The sequence below is a fragment of the Oryx dammah genome, unplaced genomic scaffold (genome assembly GCF_014754425.2).
Source record: "Oryx dammah isolate SB20612 unplaced genomic scaffold, SCBI_Odam_1.1 HiC_scaffold_3, whole genome shotgun sequence".
In the NCBI taxonomy this organism is placed as follows: domain Eukaryota; kingdom Metazoa; phylum Chordata; class Mammalia; order Artiodactyla; family Bovidae; genus Oryx; species Oryx dammah.
In genome coordinates this window covers 12,852,886-12,876,882 of record NW_024070187.1, presented here as the reverse complement: position 1 = coordinate 12,876,882, position 23,997 = coordinate 12,852,886, and the positions used below count along the sequence as shown (strand labels likewise).

The 23,997-nt window shown below is 43.5% G+C and overlaps 1 protein-coding gene across 7 annotated transcripts in view; it reads left to right on the top strand.

Annotated features, from left to right (window-relative positions):
* Nucleotides 1-23,997, top strand: part of ALPK1 (alpha kinase 1) — a 113,390-nt gene that overhangs the window by 74,261 nt on the left and 15,132 nt on the right. For 6 of the 7 annotated variants that reach the window (XM_040237452.1, XM_040237450.1, XM_040237451.1 and 3 more), the window contains 3 exons: nucleotides 16,517-16,715; nucleotides 21,352-21,411; nucleotides 23,379-23,465. In XM_040237452.1, coding sequence (XP_040093386.1) covers nucleotides 16,517-16,715; nucleotides 21,352-21,411; nucleotides 23,379-23,465 — 346 coding nt within the window. The remainder of the gene's footprint in view (nucleotides 1-16,516; nucleotides 16,716-21,351; nucleotides 21,412-23,378; nucleotides 23,466-23,997) is intronic. The other variant, XM_040237453.1, reaches the window with a different exon arrangement.

The window sequence follows — 23,997 nt, the reverse complement described above, 5'->3', positions numbered from 1 at the left end:
GATAATATAAACTGCGAATCTATTTAACCAGGTATAACTGCAATATCGGAGAAGGCAACGGCACCCCACTCCAGTACTCTTGCCTGGAAAATCCCGTGGATGGAGGAGCTTGGTAGGCTGCAGTCCAAGGGGTCGCTGGGAGTCGGACACGACTGAGCAACTTCACTTTCACTTTTCACTTTCATGCATTGGAGAAGGAAATGGCAACCCACTCCAGTGTTCTTGCCTGGAGAAACCCAGGGATGGGGGAGCCTGGTGGGCTGCCGTCTCTGGGGTCACACAGAGTCGGACACGACTGAAGCGACTTAGCAGCAGCAGCAGCAACTGCAATATAATAAACTGAAAACAGTTCAGTGGGTGAGTCCTCATCATCAGCCCCTCCAAGATGAGGAATTCCTCTGTGCAGTTTGTCATGAGTCACCATTTGACATACAGGCAAAGGAAGGGGCTAGGGTCGACCCACTTTTTAAAATGTTATAGTTAAGCTTACTTTCTTTCTCGCTGGTAAACTTTGGTGGAAACTTTTAAAATTTTCATTATATTTTGAGATATGAGGGACTGATTCCACACACCTACCATCAGTCCACTTTCAAAATAATGCTATTCATTGAGTATCTACTAAGTGTAAGGCACTTTCCATATATTTTTCTTTAATTTTCTCAGTAATCTCTGTGGTTTTATTATCCTTATTCTATATATAACAGAATGAAATTTTAAAAATTAAGTAGCTTACTTAGTTTGGACTGCTGCTGCTAAGTCGCTTCAGTCGTCTCCGACTCTGTGCAACCCCATAGATGGCAGCCCACCAGGCTCTGCTGCCCCTGGGATTCTCCAGGCAAGAGCACTGGAGTGGGTTGCCATTTCCTTCTCCAATGCATGAAAGTGAAAAGTGAAAGTGAAGTTGCTCAGTCGTGTCCAACTCCCAGCGACCCCATGGACTGCAGCCCACCAGGCTCATCCGTCCATGGGATTTGCCAGGCAAGAGTCCTGGAGTGGGGTGCCATTGCCTTCTCTTTAGTTTGGACAATGAGGTCTAAAGCAAATAGTGCCTCAGCTCAATCCAAGCCCAGTATTTTTCACTTTCCCACAGTATCTCCCCCTAGTAACTGATTTCACTCTCTTCCTCCTGAGAATAGTCTCAAACAAACTAACTTTTTTTCCATACGCATGTACAACCCATCACATTTTCAAAGTATTACCAACCCAGTCCTGGAACTTTTTATATTTCTTCACCGTGTAAATACTGAAAGCAATATATGTTTCTTTCATGGTTACTGAAAACCTTCTATCACGTTAGGCATGAATTATTCCCACTGGCACTGTATATGAAACTGAAACCTCTGCACCTCTGGAGTCATTGACAAGTAGAATGTTAAAGGGGCATAGGAGTCAGACCTCTAACATTCTCTCTCCGTAAGTCTCACATTTTATGATTTGTACACAGGACTACAGCAGCTTCTCGTCATTCTTTGTGTAAGGCCAAATCTTTGCTTAATGTGCTTAAAATGCACATAGTTTAGACTTGCTTATGATTTTAGTGATTTCTGGTTGAGATTCTAAATACTGCTCAAGGGACTAACTGAACCAGGATTACCTGTGTGTCTGTATATCCGTGTGTATCTGTGTGGGAATGTGCGTTAGCTGGGGAGGAAGAGAAAGAATGAGGAAAAGTGTAGCTTCTAACATTTTTTTCCACAAGTTCTACTATCCAGAGATTCTGATGTAGTGAATAACCATTCATACTTTGAGAATAACTTCCTAGTAGTGAGTTTTTTAAATGAGGTTTTATTGCAGCAAGGCTAACCTTTACTGTTAAAACATTTATTTCTGCTTTGCTTATATAAATGTGATTCTCTTGGATAATAAGATTCTAAAGTGACAAATCAGTCTATTTGTTTCTCTAATCATGCATAGCTCTTAAAATTGCAACAGGCACAATTAAGCTCTCAAACCTTTCAATGATAATTATTACCTTAAGAACAAATGAAAAGTCCTAGGGACAATGAGGTCCAAACAGTTCTCTCTGTACTCTGTATCTGCCACTATTCTAGTATGTGGTTTTGATATCAATGACAGTCTTGATGAAATTAAGGTCATATAGGTAGGGATTAAGGAAGCTGACTTGGGCTGGACTACCTGGGTTAGAGTCCTAATGCTGCCTCATTGGCTTTGTCATCTTGGGCACCTTACCTAAACACTTGGCTTCCATTTTTCTACCTCTACAATGGTATAACTACTTTATAGATTGTTAGAGGATTAGTGAATGTATAACGTGGAAAATGCTTAGAACCGTGACTGTTGCTCACTCGCTGAGTCACGTCTGGCTCTTTGCAACCATCCGGACTGTGGCATGCCAGCCTTCCCTGTCCTTCCCCAAGTCCCAGAGCTTGCTCAAACTCATGTCCATCGAGTCTGTGATGCCATCCAACCATCTCATCCTCTGTCGTCCCCTTCTCCTCTTGCCCTCAATCTTTCTCAGCATCAGGGTGTTTTCAAATGAGTCAGCTCTTCGCATCAGTTGGCCAAAGTATTGGAGCTTCAACTTCAGCATTGTTGCAGGAAGGGGAAATCCCTTCCAGGGCCCGAGAGTGGACTCTTGTCTAACATTTGGAAATGAGTTGTCTGAGGAGACACACATGCTGACAAAGCAGGAGAGTTTTTGGAAAGGGCACCCAGCCAGAGGACAGCAGGATAAGGGGAGGCAAATTTCTAATAATGGCTGGAATTAAAGTGGTTGCTCTAGAGGAGGTGAAGAGTGGTCAGAGCTTGTGCGTATTTTAAAGGCGGGAACCAACTGTATAGCTGAGCTGTATAGCTCTGCTCAGTCCTCTGTGATGACCTAGAGGAGTGGGATGAGGGGGTGGGAGAAAGGCTCAAGAGGGAAGGGAGGCATATATATATTTATAGCTGATTCGTGTTGTCGTACAGCAGAAACTAACACAGCATTGAAAAGCAATCATGATCTAATTTTTTAATTAATTAACTTATTTTTTGGCTGTGCTGGGCTTTCTCTGCTGCAAAGGGGGGCTCCTTTCTAGTTGCGGCACGCAGGATTCTCATCGTGGTGGCTTCTCTTGTTGCTGAGCATGGACTCTAGGGTTCACGGGCCTCAGCAGTTGCAGTTCCCAGGCTCCAGAGCACAGGCTCAATAGTTGTGGTGCATGGGCTCCGTTGCTCCGCAGCATGTGGGGTCTTCCCAGACCAGGGATCAAACCTGTGTCCCCTGCATTGACAGGCAGATTCTTAACCACTGAGCCACCACGGAAGCCCTATACTCCAATTTTTTTTAATAATTTTTTTTTAAAGGAGTAGCCAATATCATTTGCAGATGGATTCAGTGTAGAGGATGAGAGAAGAGCCACCAACAGAGTGAAAACTCTAAAGTTTTGTCCTCAGCAAATGAATGAATGAGTTGTCATGAATGAAGTGAAGAAGCAAGTACAGAAGAGAAATTAAAGTGTTCTGTCTTAAACATATTAAGTCTGAGATATGTAACTGACATCCACATCAGGCTATTTATTGCATAGGCAATTTCGTATACTGCACAGCACTGCAGGAAAGAGACTCAGAAGAGTTTTTTTTTTCTTTTTTAACTTAAATTTATTCATTTTTAATTGGAGGATAATTGCTTAACAATAGGATAGTATTTTAGTTTGGAGTTATCAACACGAGTCATATTTGAGGCCAGGGGACCATCTAAATGAATGTGTGCTAGAGGACGGAAGCAGTCTTAGGACTGACTCCTTGGGCCGTCAGCATACAGAGGCTGGAAAAGGATGTGCCAGCAAAGTAGAGTGAGCAGTCAATGAAGGAGAAAGAAAACCAGGAGAGTGTGAAATGCCAGAAGTCACATGAATAAAAAAGGAGGGATTGATGGTCACAGACAAATGCTTCTAGGAGTTTGAATAAGATGAGGATTAATAAACGATCATTGGATTTGGAGGTTGTTGGCAACCTTTAAAAGAATGGGTTCAGTGGAGTGTTGGGGAAGGTGAGAAAGCATGACAGTGAGTTTAGACAACTCTTTTGAGATTGACTGTAAGGAGGAACAGAGAAATCGTACAGGTGCTAGAAGGAGAATACTGGGGACTGGCCATTTGTACCCTTACTTCCCACATTCGTAGGCTGAAATCCTACCCTTCAAGGTGATGGTTTTGGAGGAGGTGCTTTGGGGAAGTGATTAGGCCTTGAGGACAGATTCCTCATGAATGGGATTAGTGCCCTTAAAAAGAGGTTCCAGAGAGACACAGAAAAGAGCCACCTGTAAACCAGGAAGAAGGCCCTCACCCAACATCAGATCTGCTGGTTCCTTAATCCTGGACTTCCCAAACCCCAGAACTATGAGAAATAAGCTTCTATTGCGTATAAAATACCCAGTTTATGACATTATTGTTACATCATCCTGAAAGGACTAAGAGATATACGGTTAAGGAAGGACTTTTTAAGATGGAAGATACAGTGTTTGTATGCTGATGAGAATGATCCAGCAGAGATGAGGAAATGAATAATGCAGAAGTGAAAGAAGTGTTTACAGGCATCATGTCCTAGAGTAAAGCAGGCAGGATAGATTTGAGCATATAGTGGCAATTGGTCTTAAACATGCCAGTACAGTAGGGAGGACACATGAGTTATAACATAAGAGGGTTGGCAGATTTGGGAAAGAGAGTAAGGAAGGTCTCACCTCACTGACTATTATCTTAATGAATTCAGAAGCCAGGTCATCAGTTGAGTGCTGCTGCTGCTGCTAAGTCGCTTCAGTCGTGTCCAACTCTGTGCGATCCCATAGACGGCAGCCCACCAGGCTCCCCCGTCCCTGGGATTCTCCAGGCAAGAACACTGGAGTGGGTTGCCATTTCCTTCTCCAATGCATGGAAGTGAAAAGTGAAAGTGGAGTCACTCAGTCGTGTCCGACTCCCAGCGACCCCATGGACTGCAGCCCACCAGGCTCCCCCGTCCATGGGATTTTCCAGGCAAGAGTAGGGTGGGGTGCCATTGCTTTCTCCGCATCAGTTGAGTAGAAGAGGTTAAAGGGGCTGTGGCAGCTGTAGAGGAGAGCAAAACTGTAAAAGCTGGATTGTCTGGCCATGCTGAGGGCAAGCTTCAGGTTATGGTCATAAATTTAAAGTGTTACAGTTGTGTGTTTTTCTCCAACCACACTCATTTGCTTGGGTGCAAGCCCAGGTTAGGCAGAGAATTAGATATAATTTGAAAATATTAAGTGACAATAAATAACATTCGTCTTCTCCTGTGTTCAGAACCTACTGAAAGACAGATGTAAAAGAGCAACTTTTATTATTCTAAAACAGGAGAACGTAGCTTTAGGTTTTGGGGCAAGTAGTTGGAAAATTCTTCACGCATCTTGCTGCTGCCAGGCCCCTTCCCTTTTTGTAGAACAGGGAGGAAGATTCGAAGAGAGGAAAGAAGGTCTGAGCCTGCTATGCCATTCCCATCAGAAAACTCACTTCACTCCCATTAGGGAGGAGGGAGTGAAGGGTGGGGAAAGAGGCTAAAGGTCAGGGACAGGTGGTTTCAAAGCTGGAATCATTGGAGTAACCTGGGGATCGTTAGTATCGCCTGGGCATTGTAAGGAGCAACCGATGCCTGGACACACATCCAGAGATTCTGATTTAACAGGCCAAGGGTGCCATCTGGGCATCTAGATTTTTAAAAAGCCTCCTTAGGTGATTCTAATATGAGGTCAACATTTTCCCTTAACAATAAACATGGTTAGAATTGCCAGACAAATATGGCGGAAGTAGAAAGTGGCAGAGGAGTCAAGAATGCTTATTAAAAAGCTGTTATGTTGAGGCACCATGGAATTTAATGAGGCAAGTGAGGACATGAGGGACTGATGGCATAGCCAAACAAACAAACAAAACAGGGTTAGCAGACAGTGTGGATATCCCCAAAATGTTGCAGAGTCACTGAAGTTGGGCTATCCAGGAAGAAAGCTGGGAGAAAAGGAGATAAATCAGAAAATCAAATGGCAAGTTCTGACCATGAGAGTGACTAAGGTTGAGTGTAGAGCAAGCTCGCTGGAGATAAGGAGGCAAGCGAGACAGGGTAAATCATGTGTGCTGGGTAAATCATCAGTATGGATGCTGAAATCACCAAGATGATGATGAGAGTCATTGCAGCCGTAGCAACCTGGAATCCAGAAGACAGGTGCAGGTCCATGGTACGCGGGCACCTTGAGCTTCACCAGGATCCTGGTGGATCTATTTTGATATTGCTTTTTCTTTCAACAGACAACCCAACTCCATTCACAGTAGATGTGTGAGAGGGAGGGTAAGAAAGCAGGGATTCAGTTCAGTTCAGTTCCGTCGCTCAGTCGTGTCCGACTCTTTGCGACCCCATGAATCGCAGCACGCCAGGCCTCCCTGTCCATCACCATCTCCCGGAGTTCACTCAGACTCACGTCCATTGAGTCCGTGATGCCATCCAGCCATCTCATCCTGGGTCGTCCCCTTCTCCTCCTGCCCCCAATCCCTCCCAGCATCAGACTCTTTTCCAATGAGTCAACTTTTTGCATGAGGTGGCCAAAGTACTGGAGTTTCAGCTTTAGCATCATTCCTTCCAAAGAAATCCCAGGGTTGATCTCCTTCAGAATGGACTGGTTGGATCTCCTTGCAGTCCAAGGGACTCTCAAGAGTCTTCTCCAACACCACAGTTCAAAAGCATCAATTCTTCGGCGCTCAGCCTTCTTCACAGTCCAACTCTCACATCCATACATGACCACAAGAAAAACCACAGCCTTGACTAGAAGGACCTTAGTCAGCAAAGTAATGTCTCTGCTTTTGAATATACTATCTAGGTTGGTCATAACTTTTCTTCCAAGGAGTAAGCGTCTTTTCATTTCATGGCTGCAATCACCATCTGCAGTGATTTTGGAGCCCAAAAAAATAAAGTCTGACACTGTTTCCACTGTTTCCCCATCTATTTCCCATGAAGTGATGGGGCCAAATGCCACGGTCTTCATTTTCTGAATGTTGAGCTTTAAGCCAACTTTTTCACTCTCCTCTTTCACTTTCATCAAGAGGCAAGAAAGCAGGGATAGATGACCCAAAATATTATCTTCAAGTATTGGGATCAAGAAAAAGGTTGTATCAATAACTATTTTCTGAAAGTGCTTGAATCTGCATGTTCCATTGGTAAAATGAAGGCAAGATGGATGAAATATTAATAAGCCCTGAGCATAAACTGTAGGAAAGTTCAGGTTTTTCCCCTCCTCCTCCTCATGGTTCAGTGGGTGGACAGACGTGGAGCATTTGTGCTTGGTCTTCCCTTGACCTTGAGGAGTCCAGTTGGGTCGGTTGACTCTTACTCTGCTTTACTGTTGACACATAACTATGTAGGCGTCAATCACTTTTCATTTGTTTATTCTGCTAATTCCTCACCTCAGGACATTTCCCCCTCTCCCTTTCCCCTGCCTTTTTCCTATCTCCCAATTTGCCACGCAGCAATAATTTCCCTTTACACTGCGCCTGCCAATTGCAATGCCAGATGGCTTTGGTTCTGAGTCCCCTCACCCAGCCCCCCTTGAGAACAGCTGCCATTGTTATTGCTGTGAACACATCACGGCTTTGAACCCATAGCTGGGACCCAAACTTGATGCTCAGCATTGGGAGGGGCTAGCGTTAATGCAAGGAACTATGAAAACAGCACACACTTTTCCTTGCTGCTGTTCAGCAAAAGCCCTTAGAACAGGCTCTTTAGCCTTTTTTCAATCATCTGTGTATTGAAATTTCATTGTGGAATTTAATTCCTTTACCACCTGACTCAGCTTCCTCGCCATGAAGTTCCCTTTGTACCACAAACTCAATTAGAACCCCATATTTCCCATCCTGAAAACAGATGCAAAAAAATGTAGGGTATGTGTGTGTGCATGTTTGTAAGCCTATCTTTAGAAATCCAGCATACACACTGCCTTATCTGTGTCCATATATTTTCATTTAAACAAGTTCACTCAACAAGAAAAACACAATTTAGTGACTAGTTGAACAAGCTTTCTCTTAAGTCATCCTCTGAGCAAAGATAAAGGAATAGAATTCCTTTTTTAAAAAAATCTTGAGTTATGCTATATTGGTTCCATCACTAAAATTCTGTTACTGTGACACCATCTTTTTTTTTTAATTTAATTTATTATTATTATTATTTGTGTGTGTGTGTGTGACACCATCTTAAAAGATTTTATTTTTGAGTCCTCTGTGATGGCAGGTCCGTCGTGGGCCTAAAAACCCAAACAAAAAGAACCTTGAATCAAATACCATGTAGACCAATATGCATTTCAAAGGCACTGCCACGTAGTCAGTGGGTTAGGGTTTTTGTGTTGTTTTCTTTTTCTTTCTTTTTTGGGGAGTGGGGGAGGGAAAGGGACTCTCTTTCATGTTAATCTAATTGTGCATAACCCAGGCACAGTTTGCCATGCAGGGAAACTTTCTCTTCAGGGTCTTTCCCTACCACACACCCGGGGCCTCCTTTCATTCCTCTCCTTCTGAAGTCAGAGTGCTCCCCGGGCAGACACTTGGGGGAGATTCCCAGGATGGTGATGTATTCGGCTTTGCTGCTGAGGAATTTACTATCCCCTCACTTGGCAGCAAATGAAAGTGGGTATTAATTTCTCAGAGTGCTGGTAGAAACACGAGAGCGGGACTGCAAGCATGCTACCCACCCAAATCTGTACGTGACGCACAGCAGGCCGCCGTTTCAAAGGAGGGAGAGGAAGGACAGTGATGAGAAAGAAAAGATTCTCTGGAGTTGACTTTCTCTGCATTTTGCGTCGTTAGGTTTTGGAGAGAGAGGCGAGAGGTTCGGGCCCTGAGCAGAGTTAAATTATGCAGCTGTGGGGACGCCAGGCCCTCCAGAATAGGATGGTTCGTTTAGATTTTCCACAATGCTATTGAAGTGCTTATTTTCCTCCTGAAGAGACACAAACAGATGCAAACTTCTGTAAACACTTTAGAAATGAATTCAGAGAGTTTGGCCTCTCAGCAGTGCTCAATAGCTGACAGAAAAATGTCTAATTAGTGCAAGTGGAAATAATAGGGCCACTTGGATTCCTTCCATCCTCCTCCGAGTCTACTTCTCCAAGGAACTCAAAGAGCCTTTGTCTGGCAGGTCACCCTCTCTCAGGCTTTTGTGCTCCAAACTATTAAGAGTAGAAGGGGGAAAAACAGATGAGGCAATGTTCTCTGCTCAAATATATGGCGTGTTCACGCGGGATGCAGAAGAGGGTGTTTGCAACATCCTTTTCAGGTGCTCTGGAGGGATTCCTCCATTGGCCACAGCCAAAAGCAACTCGCACGTGCATGCTGAGAAAGCTGCCTTTCAAGCGCCAGCTTCCCTTCGCCAACTGCCATGGAGCCTGCTCATTTTCCTTTTCTTTCTTTTCTTTTCTCAGTTTCTAGTAACATCACTCCTTAGACAGGGCAAAGAGAAGAAAGAAATTAAATGAGAGGCTCCACCATTTTCTGAGATAAACCTTAGAGATGTTATAGGGATGATCTGTTACTTCCTTTCTGCTCTCTTGAAAATTCCACTGACATTTATTGCAGGAGTCTATCTTTGCTTGTTGCTATTTTGTCATAGGGGGAATGGGAGCACAGGAACTAAGTTCTCGTCCCTATTTTGTTCCCCTTCATTTATTAAGCACCCATAATGTGCCAGGCTCTGTGCTGAACAATTGACCCACATTTCTTCTAATTCTCAAACAGCACTAAAAATTGATATTATCCACATGTCACAGATGAGGAAACTGAGACTCAGAGAGGTTAAGTAACTTGCCATGGCAAATGAACAGAAGACCTTGGACACAATCCAGATACTTGGACACCATCCAGATACTTACGGTTTCATCTCAGACATTTTTTATCCCTAGAAGTGGATTTGGATCATTTTTATATCTCTGATGTCCCTTCAGTTCAGTTCAGTTCAGTTCAGTCATTCAGTTGTGTCCGACTCTTTGCGACCCCATGAATCGCAGCATGCCAGGCCTCCCTGTCCATCACCATCTCCCGGAGTTCACTCAGACTCACGTCCATCGAGTTAGTGATGCCATCCAGCCATCTCATCCTCTGTCGTCCCCTTCTCCTCCTGCCCCCAATCCCTCCCAGCATCAGACTCTTTTCCAGTGAGTCAACTTTTTGCATGAGGTGGCCAAAGTACTGGAGTTTCAGCTTTAGCATCATTCCTTCCAAAGAAATCCCAGGGCTGATCTCCTTCAGAATGGACTGGTTGGATCTCCTTGCAGTCCAAGGGACTCTCAAGAGTCTTCTCCAACACCACAGTTCAAAAGCATCAATTCTTCGGCGCTCAGCCTTCTTCACAGTCCAACTCTCACATCCGTACATGACTACTGGAAAAACCATAGCCTTGACTAGACGGACCTTAGTCAACAAAGTAATGTCTCTGCTTTTGAATATGCTATCTAGGTTGGTCATAACTTTTCTTCCAAGGAGTAAGCGTCTTTGAATTTCATGGCTGCAGTCACCATCTGCAGTGATTTTGGAGCCCCCCAAAATAAAGTCTGACACTGTTTCCACTGTTTCCCCATCTATTTCCCATGAAGTGATGGGACTGGATGCCACGATCTTCATTTTCTGAATGTTGAGCTTTAAGCCAACTTTTTCACTCACCTCTTTCACTTTCATCAAGAGGCTTTTTAGTTCCTCTTCACTTTCTGCCATAAGGGTGGTGTCATCTGAAGTTATTGATATTTCTCCCGGCAATCTTGATTCCAGCTTGTGTTTCTTCCAGTCCAGCATTTCTCATGATGTACTCTGATGTCCCTAACTCCATCTAATTTTTACTGTACCTTCTTGAACTTAAGAAATACAGTTTTAAGTGTCATTTGGGGTTCAACTTCTATTGATTTCTTTTCCTCTTTAGTATAGGCTTCTTTCATGCCTGCTAATTTTTGACTGGATTCTAGGCATTATAAATTTTACCTTATAATATGGCAGATTCTTTGTGTGCCTATAAATATTCTTGAACTTTTTCCTGGAACTCAGTCCAGTTAGGAAATAGTTTGATCCATTTCAAGCTTACTTCTAAACTTTCAGAGTGGGCCAAGAGCCACTTTCTCTGAAGTTAATTTTGTCTCACTACTGAAGCATTACATTTCTGAACATCCTACCCCATGCCCTGTGAATGACATGATTTCCTACTTTGGCTGGCAGAAACACAAACTACATCAGGCTTGGGGATTGGTTCCTCTGTTCCAATCAAGTGGTTCTTTCCCCAGCCTTGGGTGGTGTCTTTCCAAACATGAGCTGATCAGTATTCTGCTGAAGATTCAAGGGGACCTGCAGATCTCTGGGTTTCTTTCTTTGTGCAGCTCTCTCCTTCTGGTACTTAGCTCTGTGAACTCTGACCACCTTATATTCCACAGACTCTTAGAAGCTCCATCCCCTCAACTCAGGAAGACCACCTCACTAGACTCACAGAGCATCCTTTCAGCTGTGTAAGGAATGCCCAGTTGGAATAATCTGCAGTTAATCACCAAATTATCATTTGGTCTCATGGTATGTACCAGCTTTCACTAGAGAGGTTTAAAATACTGAAATTAAAGGTCATCTCCTGGAAAGTTTTCTTTCCCTTACTTTAAAATACATAACAAGAACACTCTTTTCAATTGGGATTTGTTTTTATTTGCCCCTGTTTTTCTTTTTTTTTCTTAGAATTTTTTTTATCATAATACAGGATTCAGCATCCTAAGAACCAGTGTTTGAACTCAGTAAGTGATGAGTTCAGCCCTAGCTCCAAAGACCCAGATTCCTATGCCCAGATTCCTGGGAGGATTAGGCCCTGCCCAGAATCACCTTGATCACAGTGGGGAAGCAAAAGAAAGACTGACCCTCAAGAGACTTGAGTTCCTCAAGGATCAGCGAGGTTGTCAAGAAACTGTAGCTCTGTGCCCTGTTGGTGGTATTGTAAAGTGGTGTAACCACCATGGAAAACAGTATGGCAGCTCCTCAGAAAATTAAAAATATAACTACCACTTAATCCAGCTATCCCACTTCTTGGTATATGTCTGGAAGAATCGAAAGCAGGGCCTCAAAGAGGTTGCACACCCATGTTCAAAGCAGTAGTATTCACAATAGTCAAGCAGTGGAAGAAACTCAAATGTCCACTGACAGATGAATGGATAAACAGAAACTGGTATATTTTGTAATATTCTATACAACATTTTAAAGGAAGGAAATTTTGTCACATGCTACAACATGGGTGAACCTTAAAGACTTTATGCTAAGTCAAGGGAGCCAAAATCTGTATGATTCACTAAGGTAAGTATGACATACCTTAGAAGAGTCAAATTCATAGAAACAGAAAGTAAAACGGAGGTTACCAGGAGCCAGGGAGAAGGGAGAAAGGGTTTGGTTAATGTGTATTGAGTTTCATATTTGCAAGATAAAAAAGTTCTGAAGATCTAATTTACAACAATATGAATACACTTAACACTACTGAATGCTATACTTAAAAAAAGCTAAGATGGTAAATTTTATGTTCTGTGCTTTTTTACCACAACAGAAAAGGGGAAAAAAAAAAATGATAGAGACTTGAGTTCCTTCCTGCCTGACCCTGACCCTTTTGGCTTTGTAACTTTGGAAAGTCAACCTCTCAGTCTCCGTTTCCTTACCTTACTTATATTTTGTAGTTACTATAAATATAAATGAAATCACTTGTGTGAACGTTTTTCATAAACTATATGGTACTACAAAGATGGAAACCATTATTGTCAAGGAGGAAAAGGAGGAGAATCAGCCCTGGAGAACAGACCTGCCTCTAAACATTGCATCCCACATGGGTACTCTTACCCAGAAAACTGAAGCGAGACCCCTATGAGAATGAAGAGAAGAACTAAACATCAGGCATGCACCTCAAAGAGAAGGGGCTCACTGTGGCTTGCTGAGTACCCTCCATAGGGTCATGAGCGGGGTGACAGGAATAGAGTTGCTGTTTCAAAGAACGGTTTAAGAGAGCCTGGCCATGGCAGACGCTGCACATTCTGCAGATAGCAGCTGACGTTGCAAACCAAAGGGCCGTGTTGTGCACCTAGCGTAGAGAGGACTCTTGATCAGGGACTCCATGTTAAACAGAGCTGGGCATAGATAAAGTCAGCAATTTCCTTTTCTGTCTTTAAATTTACGTTTTACAAATGTTAAATGACTGCCTTGTTCTCATTTTAAAACTTGTGTTTTCAGATTAATGGTTTACTTGACAATCCTCAATAGAGGTTTTTGAGCATTTCGGTTTTAGTTAGGCACTTTTGGTTGAGTTAAACAGAGGCTCACACAAGGAAATTCATAGAATAGGGTGTACATTATTATGAACATACACGGGATGATAAAGGAAGCCTGTAACTCTAATAATACATTGGTGAAAATGTGGATCTGGATTCACAGTCACATTCTTGGATCTTCACGCGGGTGTTATACATAAACGTAGCTTAGCTAAACTCTACTCTCTGCTTCTTCCTATCCTGCAGCAACTGGAAAATTCTGTGTTTCTTAGTTTAGATTGATAAATTCATTTTTCAATCAAGGCCACAGAGTCATGGGCTAGGTATGAGGTAGGTACTCTTAGGTTAGCCTTCAGCTGGTGGTAAGATGGGAAGAGGGGGTCAAGGTCAACAGAAAACATTGCTGCTTCAAAGGCAGGAGCTGTGGGCAGAGCAGTTTCCTTTAGAAAGGGTTATGGTGTGTTAGGTGGACTTCCCAGATGGTACTCATGACAAAGAGCCTGCCTGCCTATGCAGGAGACCTAAAGAGAGGCAGGTTCGATCCCTGGGTAGGAAAGATCCCCTGGATGAGGGCACTCTGGTATTCTTGCCTGGAGAATCCCTTGGACACAACGAGTCACAAAGGTTTCGGGCACGACTGAAGCAGCTTAGCACACAACCCACATGGTGTGTCAGGTAATGATTAACATTGGGGTCTTTGGGCAGATCCAATAAATAACACCTCTCTTACCCTCCTAGAGCAAACTAAGAAATAAAACAAAAGAGTTAGGGAGACAAGAGATTAAATATTACCTTTAATTCTGACAAAGGCTAACTTGGATACAGCTGGGTTTTAGGGCAAGGGGTTCTGCTAGATGAAGCCCAGAATTATGTTGACTTCCCTATTCAGTCACAGAAATTACTGAGCCAAGCAGAACCCCCCACAAGGGGTGGTTTTCTAGATAAGGGATGACATAGAAGAGCAGAGAAGAATCCCTATTTCCTTTAGACACTCTGATCCCAAAAGAAAAAATTGAGGAGCTAAGCAATGCATGCCCAGTTTCTTCCCAAGTTTACCAATCAAAATCGTCCACCTCTCCTGGAGCAGAAGAAGTAGAAAGAGGCCAGGAGTGCTACAGTAACTGAGCTCCCTGTACATGGAAGGAAACAGCAAAAGGAGAGAAGAGATATTCCCCCTAACAACTGGTATTACTATTAATATCACAATTTCAAGAGTGATCAACTAAGAACAAAAGGACAAATACAAGAGCACATTATCACTTTTTAAACTTAAAAAACACAGTAATAGGTTCAAAGCTTTCATGAGAATGCATTAGTTTGAAAAGAGAAGGACTATTGTAGTGGTTCTTGGTAGCAAGGTATAAATGAAAAGAAATAGTGAGTTGGCCAAAGCATTCATTTGGGTTTTTCATAAGATATTCTGGAGAAATCCAAATGAACTTTTTTGGTCAACCCAGTAGGATTTTAGGAGTCAGAATGGGAGGAATAATTCAATTGGATGATTAAAATACTGATTTTGACAATTAAGTAAATAGAATCTGCCTCTTAGGATTTTTGGTGATGACTTAGCGACCCTGTGGACTGCAGCCTACCAGGCTTCTCCGTCCATGGGATTTTCCAGGCAAGAGTACTGGAGTGGGTTGCCATTGCCTTCTCCGTTAAATTAATTCATACATATAAAGCTCTTAGCACTGTGCCTGGTACCTAGTTTTGCCCAATAAATGTTAGTACTTATGTGATGAAGAAAGCAGTGTTGTATAAAAAGATTGTGGTAGGAAAATGGCAATGCTTATAATGCTTTCTGGGCTTCCCTGGTGGCTCAGAGGTTAAAGTGTCTGCCTGTAATGCGGGAGACCTGGGTTCGATCCCTGGGTCAGGAAGTTCCCCTGGAGAAGGAAATGGCAACCCACTCTAGTATTCTTGCCTGGAGAATCCCAAGGACGGAGGAGCCTGGTGGGCTACAGTTCACGGGGTCGCAAAGAGTCGGACACGACTGAGCGACTTCACTCACTCACTCACTCATAATGCTTTCTAGGCTTCATATGTGGGCTGACAAGCCCAGAAAACATTCTACTTGGTTTAGCAAATGGGTGGTAAATTCATTTATTTTATCAGCTGTGTGACTTTTAATGTCTTTAGTGTAATGATATCTTTAGTATAATACCTTTTAGGCTTCCGTGATAGCTCACTTGGTAAGGAATCTGGCTGAATCTGGCTGAATCTGAAGGGACAGGCTACCCACTCCAGTATTCTTGGGCTTCCCCTGTGGTTCAGCTGGTAAAGAATCTTCTTGCAATGAGGGAGACCTGGGTCGGATCCCTGGGTTGGGAAGATCCCCTGGAGAAGGGAAAGGCTACCCACTCCAGTATTCAGGCCTGGAGAATTCCATGAACTGTATAGTCCATGGGGTTGCAAAGAGTTGGACACGACTGAGCAACTTTCACTCACAGTATAATACCTTAAAAGCCCTAAATATGGTGTTTTTCCATAAAAGTTTGTCTCATTTAAATCTCTATTTCTCTTTGTTATACTTTCATGTCTGCTGCTTTTCTTATTTTATTCATTAACTACACATGATCATATAAATATATTACCTAGAATTCTGTGTTTCTTATTAATTAAAATGTAGGCAATAAATGAAGCAGGGTGTTATGAACAGATGTGAAAAGCTATTCTAGATGTTATGATGACTGAGGAAACCAAGTAACACAACAGTATGTCTAGTGTAATTTCATTTAGGACAGAAAGGAAGGAAAAGAAAGGGAGAGAAAAAAGAGAAGCAAGAAAAAGAGAGAAAAGGAGAAACGGAGGAAGAAAGGCACCGCAAGGAATCAATTAATGTCTGAATATACATAAAAGGGTAGAGGAAGTTCTGGAAAGATCTCTGTGAAACCATTATCAGGAAGAACAAGAATGAAATTGGTGGGAGGCAGGGAGAAAATAAGGTAGTGAATCAGGAAACAAAGGGGCACATTTGATTTTGACTTGGTATTGTTTGGACTTTTAATAACAGGATATATGCATTTTATCACCTGTATAATTTTAGAAATGTAATAGGGAAAATGGAATAAAAATATTTAATCCCACAAATGAATTGGGATGAGGACGACGAGGATGACTGTCTTTGGTTCAGTCTCCTCCTAGCTCTCCTAGCTCTAGGTTTTGTTGTTCTTCTGATCACAATACCAAGAAGACTAGCCTGGTCCCAGGGCTGCTCTCTTTTCTGCCGGGCGCGCTTTCGGTGCTGTTGATGGTGTCTGGTGGGTGTTCCCCCAGGCGTCCCTGAAAGCCTCCATCCTCGCCCGGGACTGCGCCACGGCCGCCGCCATCGTGTTCCTGAGCGACCGTCTCCTGTACGGGCTCGACGTCTCGGGCCAGCTGCTGCAGGTCGCCAAAGCGCTGCACAGGCTGCAGCCCGCGACGCCCATCGCCCCGCAGGTGGTCATCCGCCAGGCCCGAATCTCGATGCATGCAGGTAGGCTTCCTCCGACGGGGCCCCCTCGTCCCGGAGGCGGCCCGTCCGGGGCTCGTCTGCCCTCGGGGCTCTTTGACTTCCGCGGGGCCGGCGAGAACCGGGGCCCGCGGGCCTCCCGCTCCCGCGCTCCCCGCCGGCCGGCCTGCCGCGGCGCCCTTCCACCCGCCTCTTGCCAGCACAAAGGCCCTGGCATAAAGGGTTTCAGAGCCAAAAGCGATAGAGAAAATTGTGAAAGGGGGTGGAAAATACTAATTGGAGCTTTTGTCGTCTAACAAATCTGTCCCGCTGCTTTCAAACAGGGGTATCTGAATTGCTGTACTTCTGACCAAGAGCCTTTAAAAAGCAGATTAGAATTCTACTATTTTCTCTTAGCTCTCCTGTCTCCTTTCTGTAGGGCCACTTGACTATGCTAACAATAGAGCTGACAAACCCACTGAAGTAATTTGAGATTTTTTTTCCATCACTAGGAGCACCGGTACAGTACCTGATTAGGCCTTAAAGTATCTTTTTTTTTTCTTTCTGTCACTTTGAATGAAATGAAAAATGAGGCTGACATTCTAACTGAGGCTGTAATGTAGAGAAGGGCTGGTGGGGGTAGGGGCCTGCTCTGTGTTACAGCAAAGTTCACTTCCATAGAATTCTTGAATTATTTAAATTACTGATAACCGTAAGGTTTAGAAACCTGTAGCCTGCTGTTCTCATTTCCAAGAATGAAAAAGTAAAGGACAAAAATAGAATGCAAGTTGCCTCTCCCAGAAACAGAACTGGCTCATTTTTAAAACTGGGTTTAGCTATTGCTATTGTTTTAATAACTGTGTACTTGAAGAGGTTAAAATATCTTTTAACTACTTCATTTCCTTTGAAAAGGAACTGTACTGACTGTACTGAATGAGACAGTTGCTGAATACAGAGAGGGGCAGAGATAAAAGGACAGAGAAATGGGCTTGTGGAGGCTAACTTTTCAAAAGCCCAAGCTCATTCACTCTCAAGTTCTTGCAGCTGTGTGTAAATTGTACCCGGGTCTTATTATAGAGTTTTCTAAAGTAACTACATCAACAGAGTTGAACTTAGGAAATAAAAAGTGTTACTTCAAATGTCCATAACTGGGGACATTTTTATAATGTTTGGGGTTTATCATCTTTAAGGTATGAGAGAAACCTAACCACTAATGTTCCTCCTGACAGCATCAGATGGAATGATGTGTCAGCAGAACGTTCTCTGGTGAGGGGGCGGTGGCACCGAAAAATGAGGGCTGGGTGTGGGCAGGCAGTGTCCTAATGTTTGTTCTCACTAAACAGAACTTGGAACAGAGGGCATGTTTTATAATACACTGATTTGCTGTAGTGTGACATGTTAATCAAGGTCAAGTTGGTAGGCAGGCGTGTTGATAGCTCTGCTTTACACAAGCAAATAATCTTTTCACTTATTTGGTTGGTTGGTTGTCTCTTACATCTCTAACGAAGGTAGTATCGAGTTTTTCTCCTGATGATGGGTCAAGCCTTGCTACCATCATGAGCAGTACACTTCTCTGTCCACATATCATATGTCTAAGGTAAAAGTCCTAGATCTTATTCTCCAACAGTTGGAGGTGTCATTTCCTCAAAGATACTACCAGAAGTGCCACAAGAAGACAAACTCAGCCTCAGGATTAGGTGCTTACTTGTGAACATCTGCCCTCAAACATCCCTTGAGCCTCTACCTACTCTGGGTTTCCCAGAGAGAAAAGGGGGCTTAGAGCAGGGGTGGTGTCCTGGAAAGCAGAGAACAGGGGAAGGGCATCTCAATCCCCAGCATTTGGGAAACCCTGATGGAGCAGAAGTGTGTGTGATACTATAAGGGTAAGGAAGAGGAACGAAAATAATGCCAGGGGATAGCACAGTCTTCTTGTTTTGCCCTTTGACCTAGCCTTCCTGGTACCCACTCAAAACGCATTTCAAAGGTCTGAGTATTCAACATCATGAGATTTCAGAGGCAAAAGAGGATGCCCTGGGCCTGCTCAGCTCACTCTTACCTGAAATTAGACAAAACCTTTCAAGCCACAATTAGAAATAAAGATTCAGACTTAGAGTTCCATCAACATGGAGAAGGCGGAATCTTCTCCTGTTACATAAATATAGTAAATTCAATGTTTTTAAATGCATGAAAGATAGATGTTCAAAGTCAGAATAGTAGATTACTGCTCCTGACACTATAGCCAAAGGGATTTACACTTAGATACAGTCTAAGAGAAGGGATTGCCGCCTTAATTCCTGTGCAGGGACAGGGCCTTGGGCTTTGTGGGGTGCAATATTTGCATAAAGCTGGAATTCTTAAAAGTCTGCACAGCTATGAAATGGGACTGAACAGCTCTACGAACCCAACTAGAGAAGTGGGGGAGGGAAGCCTGCTCTCTGCCCAAGCTCTGAGATGGAAGCCAAATATATACATATATTTTGTTTTTATTGTTCAGTCACCCAATCGTTCCTGACTCTTTGCGAACCCATGGACTGCAGCACTCTAGGCCTTCCTGTCCCTCACCATCTCCCAGAGCTTGCCCGAGTTCAGGTTCATTGCATTGGTGATGCCGTCCAGCCATCTCATCCTCTGATGCCCTCTTCTTCTCCTGCCCTCAATTTTTCCCAGCATCAGAGACTTTTCTAATGAGTCGCCTGTTTGTATCAGATGATCAAATTACTGGAACTTCAGCTTTAGCATCAGTCCTTCCAGTGAATATTTAAGGTTGATCTCCCTTAAGATAGACTAGTTTGATCTCCTTGCAGTCCAAGGGACTTTCAGGAGTCTTCTCCAGCACCACAGTTCAAGGGCATCAATTCTTTGGTGCTCTGCCTTCTTTATGTCCAGCTCTTACAACCGTACCTGACTCCTGGGAAGACCATAGCCTTGACTATATGGACCTTTGTCAGCGGAATAATGTCTCTGCTTTTCAACACGCTGGCTAGGTTTGTCATTGCTTTTCCTGCCAAGAAGCAATTGTCTTCTGATTTCATGGCTGCAGTCCCTGTCCACAGTAATTTTGGAGCCCGAGAAGAGGAAATCTGTCACTGCTTCCACTGTTTCCCCTTCTATTTGCCATGGAATAAAATATGTATATATCCATCCAAAAAGAAATAGCAGCAAGTCTGTGCCAGGTGTCCATGTGGAGTCTGAATTTACCCACAATTACCCCAGCAAGTAATTAAGAGAAAACTAATTCAGTACTGAAATTTCTGGGGCCTAGCACATCAAGTACAAACCTATGCTCCAGAGAAACAGCCACACTCCAGAGGTGTCTCTCAGTGTCCCAACCAGAAAGGTACACAGTGTCACTTCTGCCGCATCCTCTGTCCACAGTAGGTCACAGGGCCACTTCAGGCTCAGGGGAAGGAAAATAAATTCTAGATTCCACTTCTTGTTGGAGGAGTGGCAGGGTCACATTGCAAAAGAACATGTGGGTCGGAAGAGATTGTTGTGACCGCCTTTGGAACACCCTCTGCCACAATCAGGTATATGGCTGTGTGTGCACTTTGAAATAGGGTGGTCCGGGAAGGCCTTATGAGACAGTGAAGTGACATCTGAGCAAAGACCTAAAGGAGAAGGGAGCAAGCTTTGTAGATATCTGAGATAGAAGCATTCCAAACTAAAATAATTGTAAATACAAAGACCCTGACATGGGAACAAGCCTGACAGGTTCAAGGAATAGTCAGGAAGCCACTATCACCAAAATAGGAATGAGGATGAGGGAAAGAATGGTAGAGATGAGGTCAGGTCAAAGAAGTCCCAGAGGCCAGACCATGTAGGGCTTAGAGGGACCTGGAAACGGAAATGGGTAAAAGGATAAATGATTGAGATTCCTACTTACATTCATAGATTAGGCCTATGAATTCATAGGTTAGGCCTATGAAACAATCATTCATAGGTTAGGCCCCTCCTATGTGGTGTTGATGAAAAGTTTACAAAGAACTTCTCTACCAACCCCCTAAAAAATTCCTTCCTGATAATTCTATTGTGGTCTAGTCACTAAGCTGTGTCTAACTCTGCGACTCCATGGACTGCAGTACACCAGGCTCCTCTGTCCATGGGGTTTCCCAGGCAAGAATACTGGAGTGGGTTTTTTGTCTCCTTCTCCAGGGGATCTTCCTGACCCAGAGACTGAACCTGGGTCTCCTACATTGCAGGCCGTCTCCCGCATTGCACGCGGATTCTTTACCAATTCAGCCAGCAGGGAAGCCCTGATAATTCTGTAAATAGTCCTATTCACTTCACAGGCAACTCAACCTTCCTTTTAGAGTAGAGTCCTAGCCTAGTTTTCACAAGAAGGAGATGCAGCCTCTGAGAAAGGTTTGCCTATACTTCTCAAGCCTTACTCTGTATGAATGGATTATTTATTCATATAAATGAATACGTGTGTATCCATATACACATGTGTATATCCATGTGAATCTAATTGCAGTTTCAGTTACTACATAACTTCCCATCTTACCAGTTCCTGAAAACCGCATCTTCTTTTTCACTTTTGTGTGTGATGTGGTTACTGATTTTAAATTTTAGTATAGGATGTTTCCCTGTTATAATGTGTTAACCTTAGAGCATGAACAGCAGTAGTATTTAAAGTACGTGTTCAGAACTAATTATGTGGCATTTGGTTGCTTCTTTTCAGGGAAACTTTTAAAAGCAGAGTATATCCTGAGCAGTCTAATAAGCAACAATGGAGCAACGGGTAAGGTGCTGTCATATCATCACCATAACCTTCACGCGCTGTCCCTACCAGAATTCCAGTTCAGAAACAACTCAGTGACCTCGTAGTTACTGTGCACTGGATATTCCCGAACTCCCTGGATCTGGCTCTGCCCCGATGAAAGAAGTGGCTTTGGTTGAGCAGTTTACTTCTCTATGTTTCCATTTTCTCTTATCAAAAACGAAAACAAAACAACCAAGTCTTCTAATATTGCCCTGCTTTATTGTGGAGGGTGTTACCTAATCAGCATTCGTTGTGAAAGTAGGTAACTCCCTGGGCTTCAGAAAAGGCTCAGCTGAAGCTTTGTAAAGAATTATGAATGAAAATTGAGCCGGTAAGTTCAGGAGAATACACTTACAGCTTTATGTATTTAAGTGATCTGAAAAATAAACTGTATTTGGCTAAAGAGAAAATGTAATAAAAACTTATTTTGAAATGGATTTCTTAGAATATTTAATCATGCGTGAAAGGAAGGAAGTCCTAATAGTTGAGTAACAAGTAATTTAAGCCTCAGATATCTTGTCTGAATTTCTAGGCATTCAACAAGTGTCCCAACAAGTTGAACACAATTCCCAGCCAACTTTTTTTAATCCCTATTTTTTGGCTGTATCACGCACAGCATGTGAGATCTTTGTTCCTGGACCAGGGATTGAACCTATGCCCCCTGCAGTGGAAGTTCAGTGTCTTAACCACTGAAGCTAGGGAGGTCCCCTAGTTGACTTTTAAGCTCAATATACTTGGATATAAGGTCCCAAACTCCTTGAAACTTGTAGACATTTCCAGTGGGAAGCCAACTGGATGTAACAATATTGACCATACAAAGCCACCATCACTAACCTACAACATGCCTCTTTTCCCATCTTCTGCACTCCCCGACACACACACATGTAGATTAAAAGCCAGGGAGAAAGTAAGGGGGTCAATGTGGTAGAGAATAGTGAGAGATTATGATAAAGAGCCTGACTATTTTTGATGTTTGGCCACTGGCAGTTATCAGGCCCCAGCTTCTTCCCCTTGTGCCCCACATCTGGACAGGCTGAGTTTTTTTAAAGCTCATTTATCAGTAAACCTTGGCCTAGCTTGTGGGAACCTTTACCCCAGCCCCACACCCTAATCAAAATAAAAAGAGAAGCCACCCACCACTCCCGTCACTTAAGTCAAATGGACCATCTTAGGTGCCTTCCCTGCCCTCCTCAGAAAGGCTCATTATGTGAGCACTAAATCTTTTCCTATCCCCTCGGTGCATGTGTGGAACCATCAGTTTCAACATCCAAACCGATTTTGGGTGAATGGGATGGATCCCGCCCTCCTCTCAGGAACCACAAGACAGTGGGGGTGACACTGTAGTTAATTAATCTGGGAAGCCTTGGCGGCAAGACCATTGAGGATGAGCCCTGGAGTAGGAGTTGGAGGGAGCAGAATCCCAGGTAGTGGGAATGACAAGTACAGACACCATGAAGCAAGTAAGTGTGTGTGTGTGCGTGCACGCATGCAGGTGTTCAGTCATGTCTGACTGTTTATGACCCTGTGGACTGTAGCTCACCAGGCTCCTCTGTCCGTGAATCTTTCTAGGCAAGAATACTGGAGCAGGTAGCCATTTCCTACTCCAGGGGATCTTCCCCGTCCAGGGATCGAACCCGTATCTCTTGCATCTCCTGTATTGACAGGCAGATTCTCTACCACTAACAAGAGTTGGCTGCTGTTATAAGGGACACAAGCAGAGCCCAGTTGGTTATGGGGAGAGGTGGGGACCAGCAGGAGTCAACTCCTGTGAAGGCTTGTAGGTTATAGGTTAGACCTTATTCTACATACAGAAAAGAGATTGTCTACCGAATCTACGTCACATGTGTTCATGAAGGCTTCCATGACCATAGTTTTATTTCACCAGGCTATTTCTGTAATAATTCAAGGCCAAAAATGTTTTTCTTTTCCCTTCTCTTTTATTGTAGGTACCTGGCTGTACAGAAATGAAAGCGACAAGGTCCTGGTGCAGTCAGTCTGCATACAGATAAGAGGGCAAATTCTGCAGAAGTTGGGTACAGTCATTCTCTCAGTCTCATTTACCAAGTTTGCCTAAGAGATTTCACTGTGGGCCTTTCTCATTGGATCTGGTTGATATTGTTCCACTTCCCTTAGTTTCCTCGTCAAAAAGAGACTGACACTTAAGATGCCAGGAATATTATGAGCATTAACAAAACAAAATAGTTTTCTGTTGAGTTTTGTTAAAGAAACTTGCATTTCTATATTGTGACTTTTCTTGGTAATATTTCTGGCACCTGGCTGTCAGTTCTGCAGGACTGCATGTGATAAGTGACACTCTTATTCTAAACCTATGCTGATACCTGGGCTTCCCAGATGGCGCTAGTGGTTAAGAATCCACCTGCCAGTGCAGGAGACGCAAGAGACACGAGTTCAGTCCCTGGGTCAGGAAGATCCCTGGAGCAGGGAATGTCAACCCACCCCAGTATTCTGCCCTGGGGAATTCCATGGACAGAAGAGCCTGACAGGCCCCATGCAGTCCATGGGGCTGCAAAGAGTCAGAGATGACTGAGTGCACACACACACCCT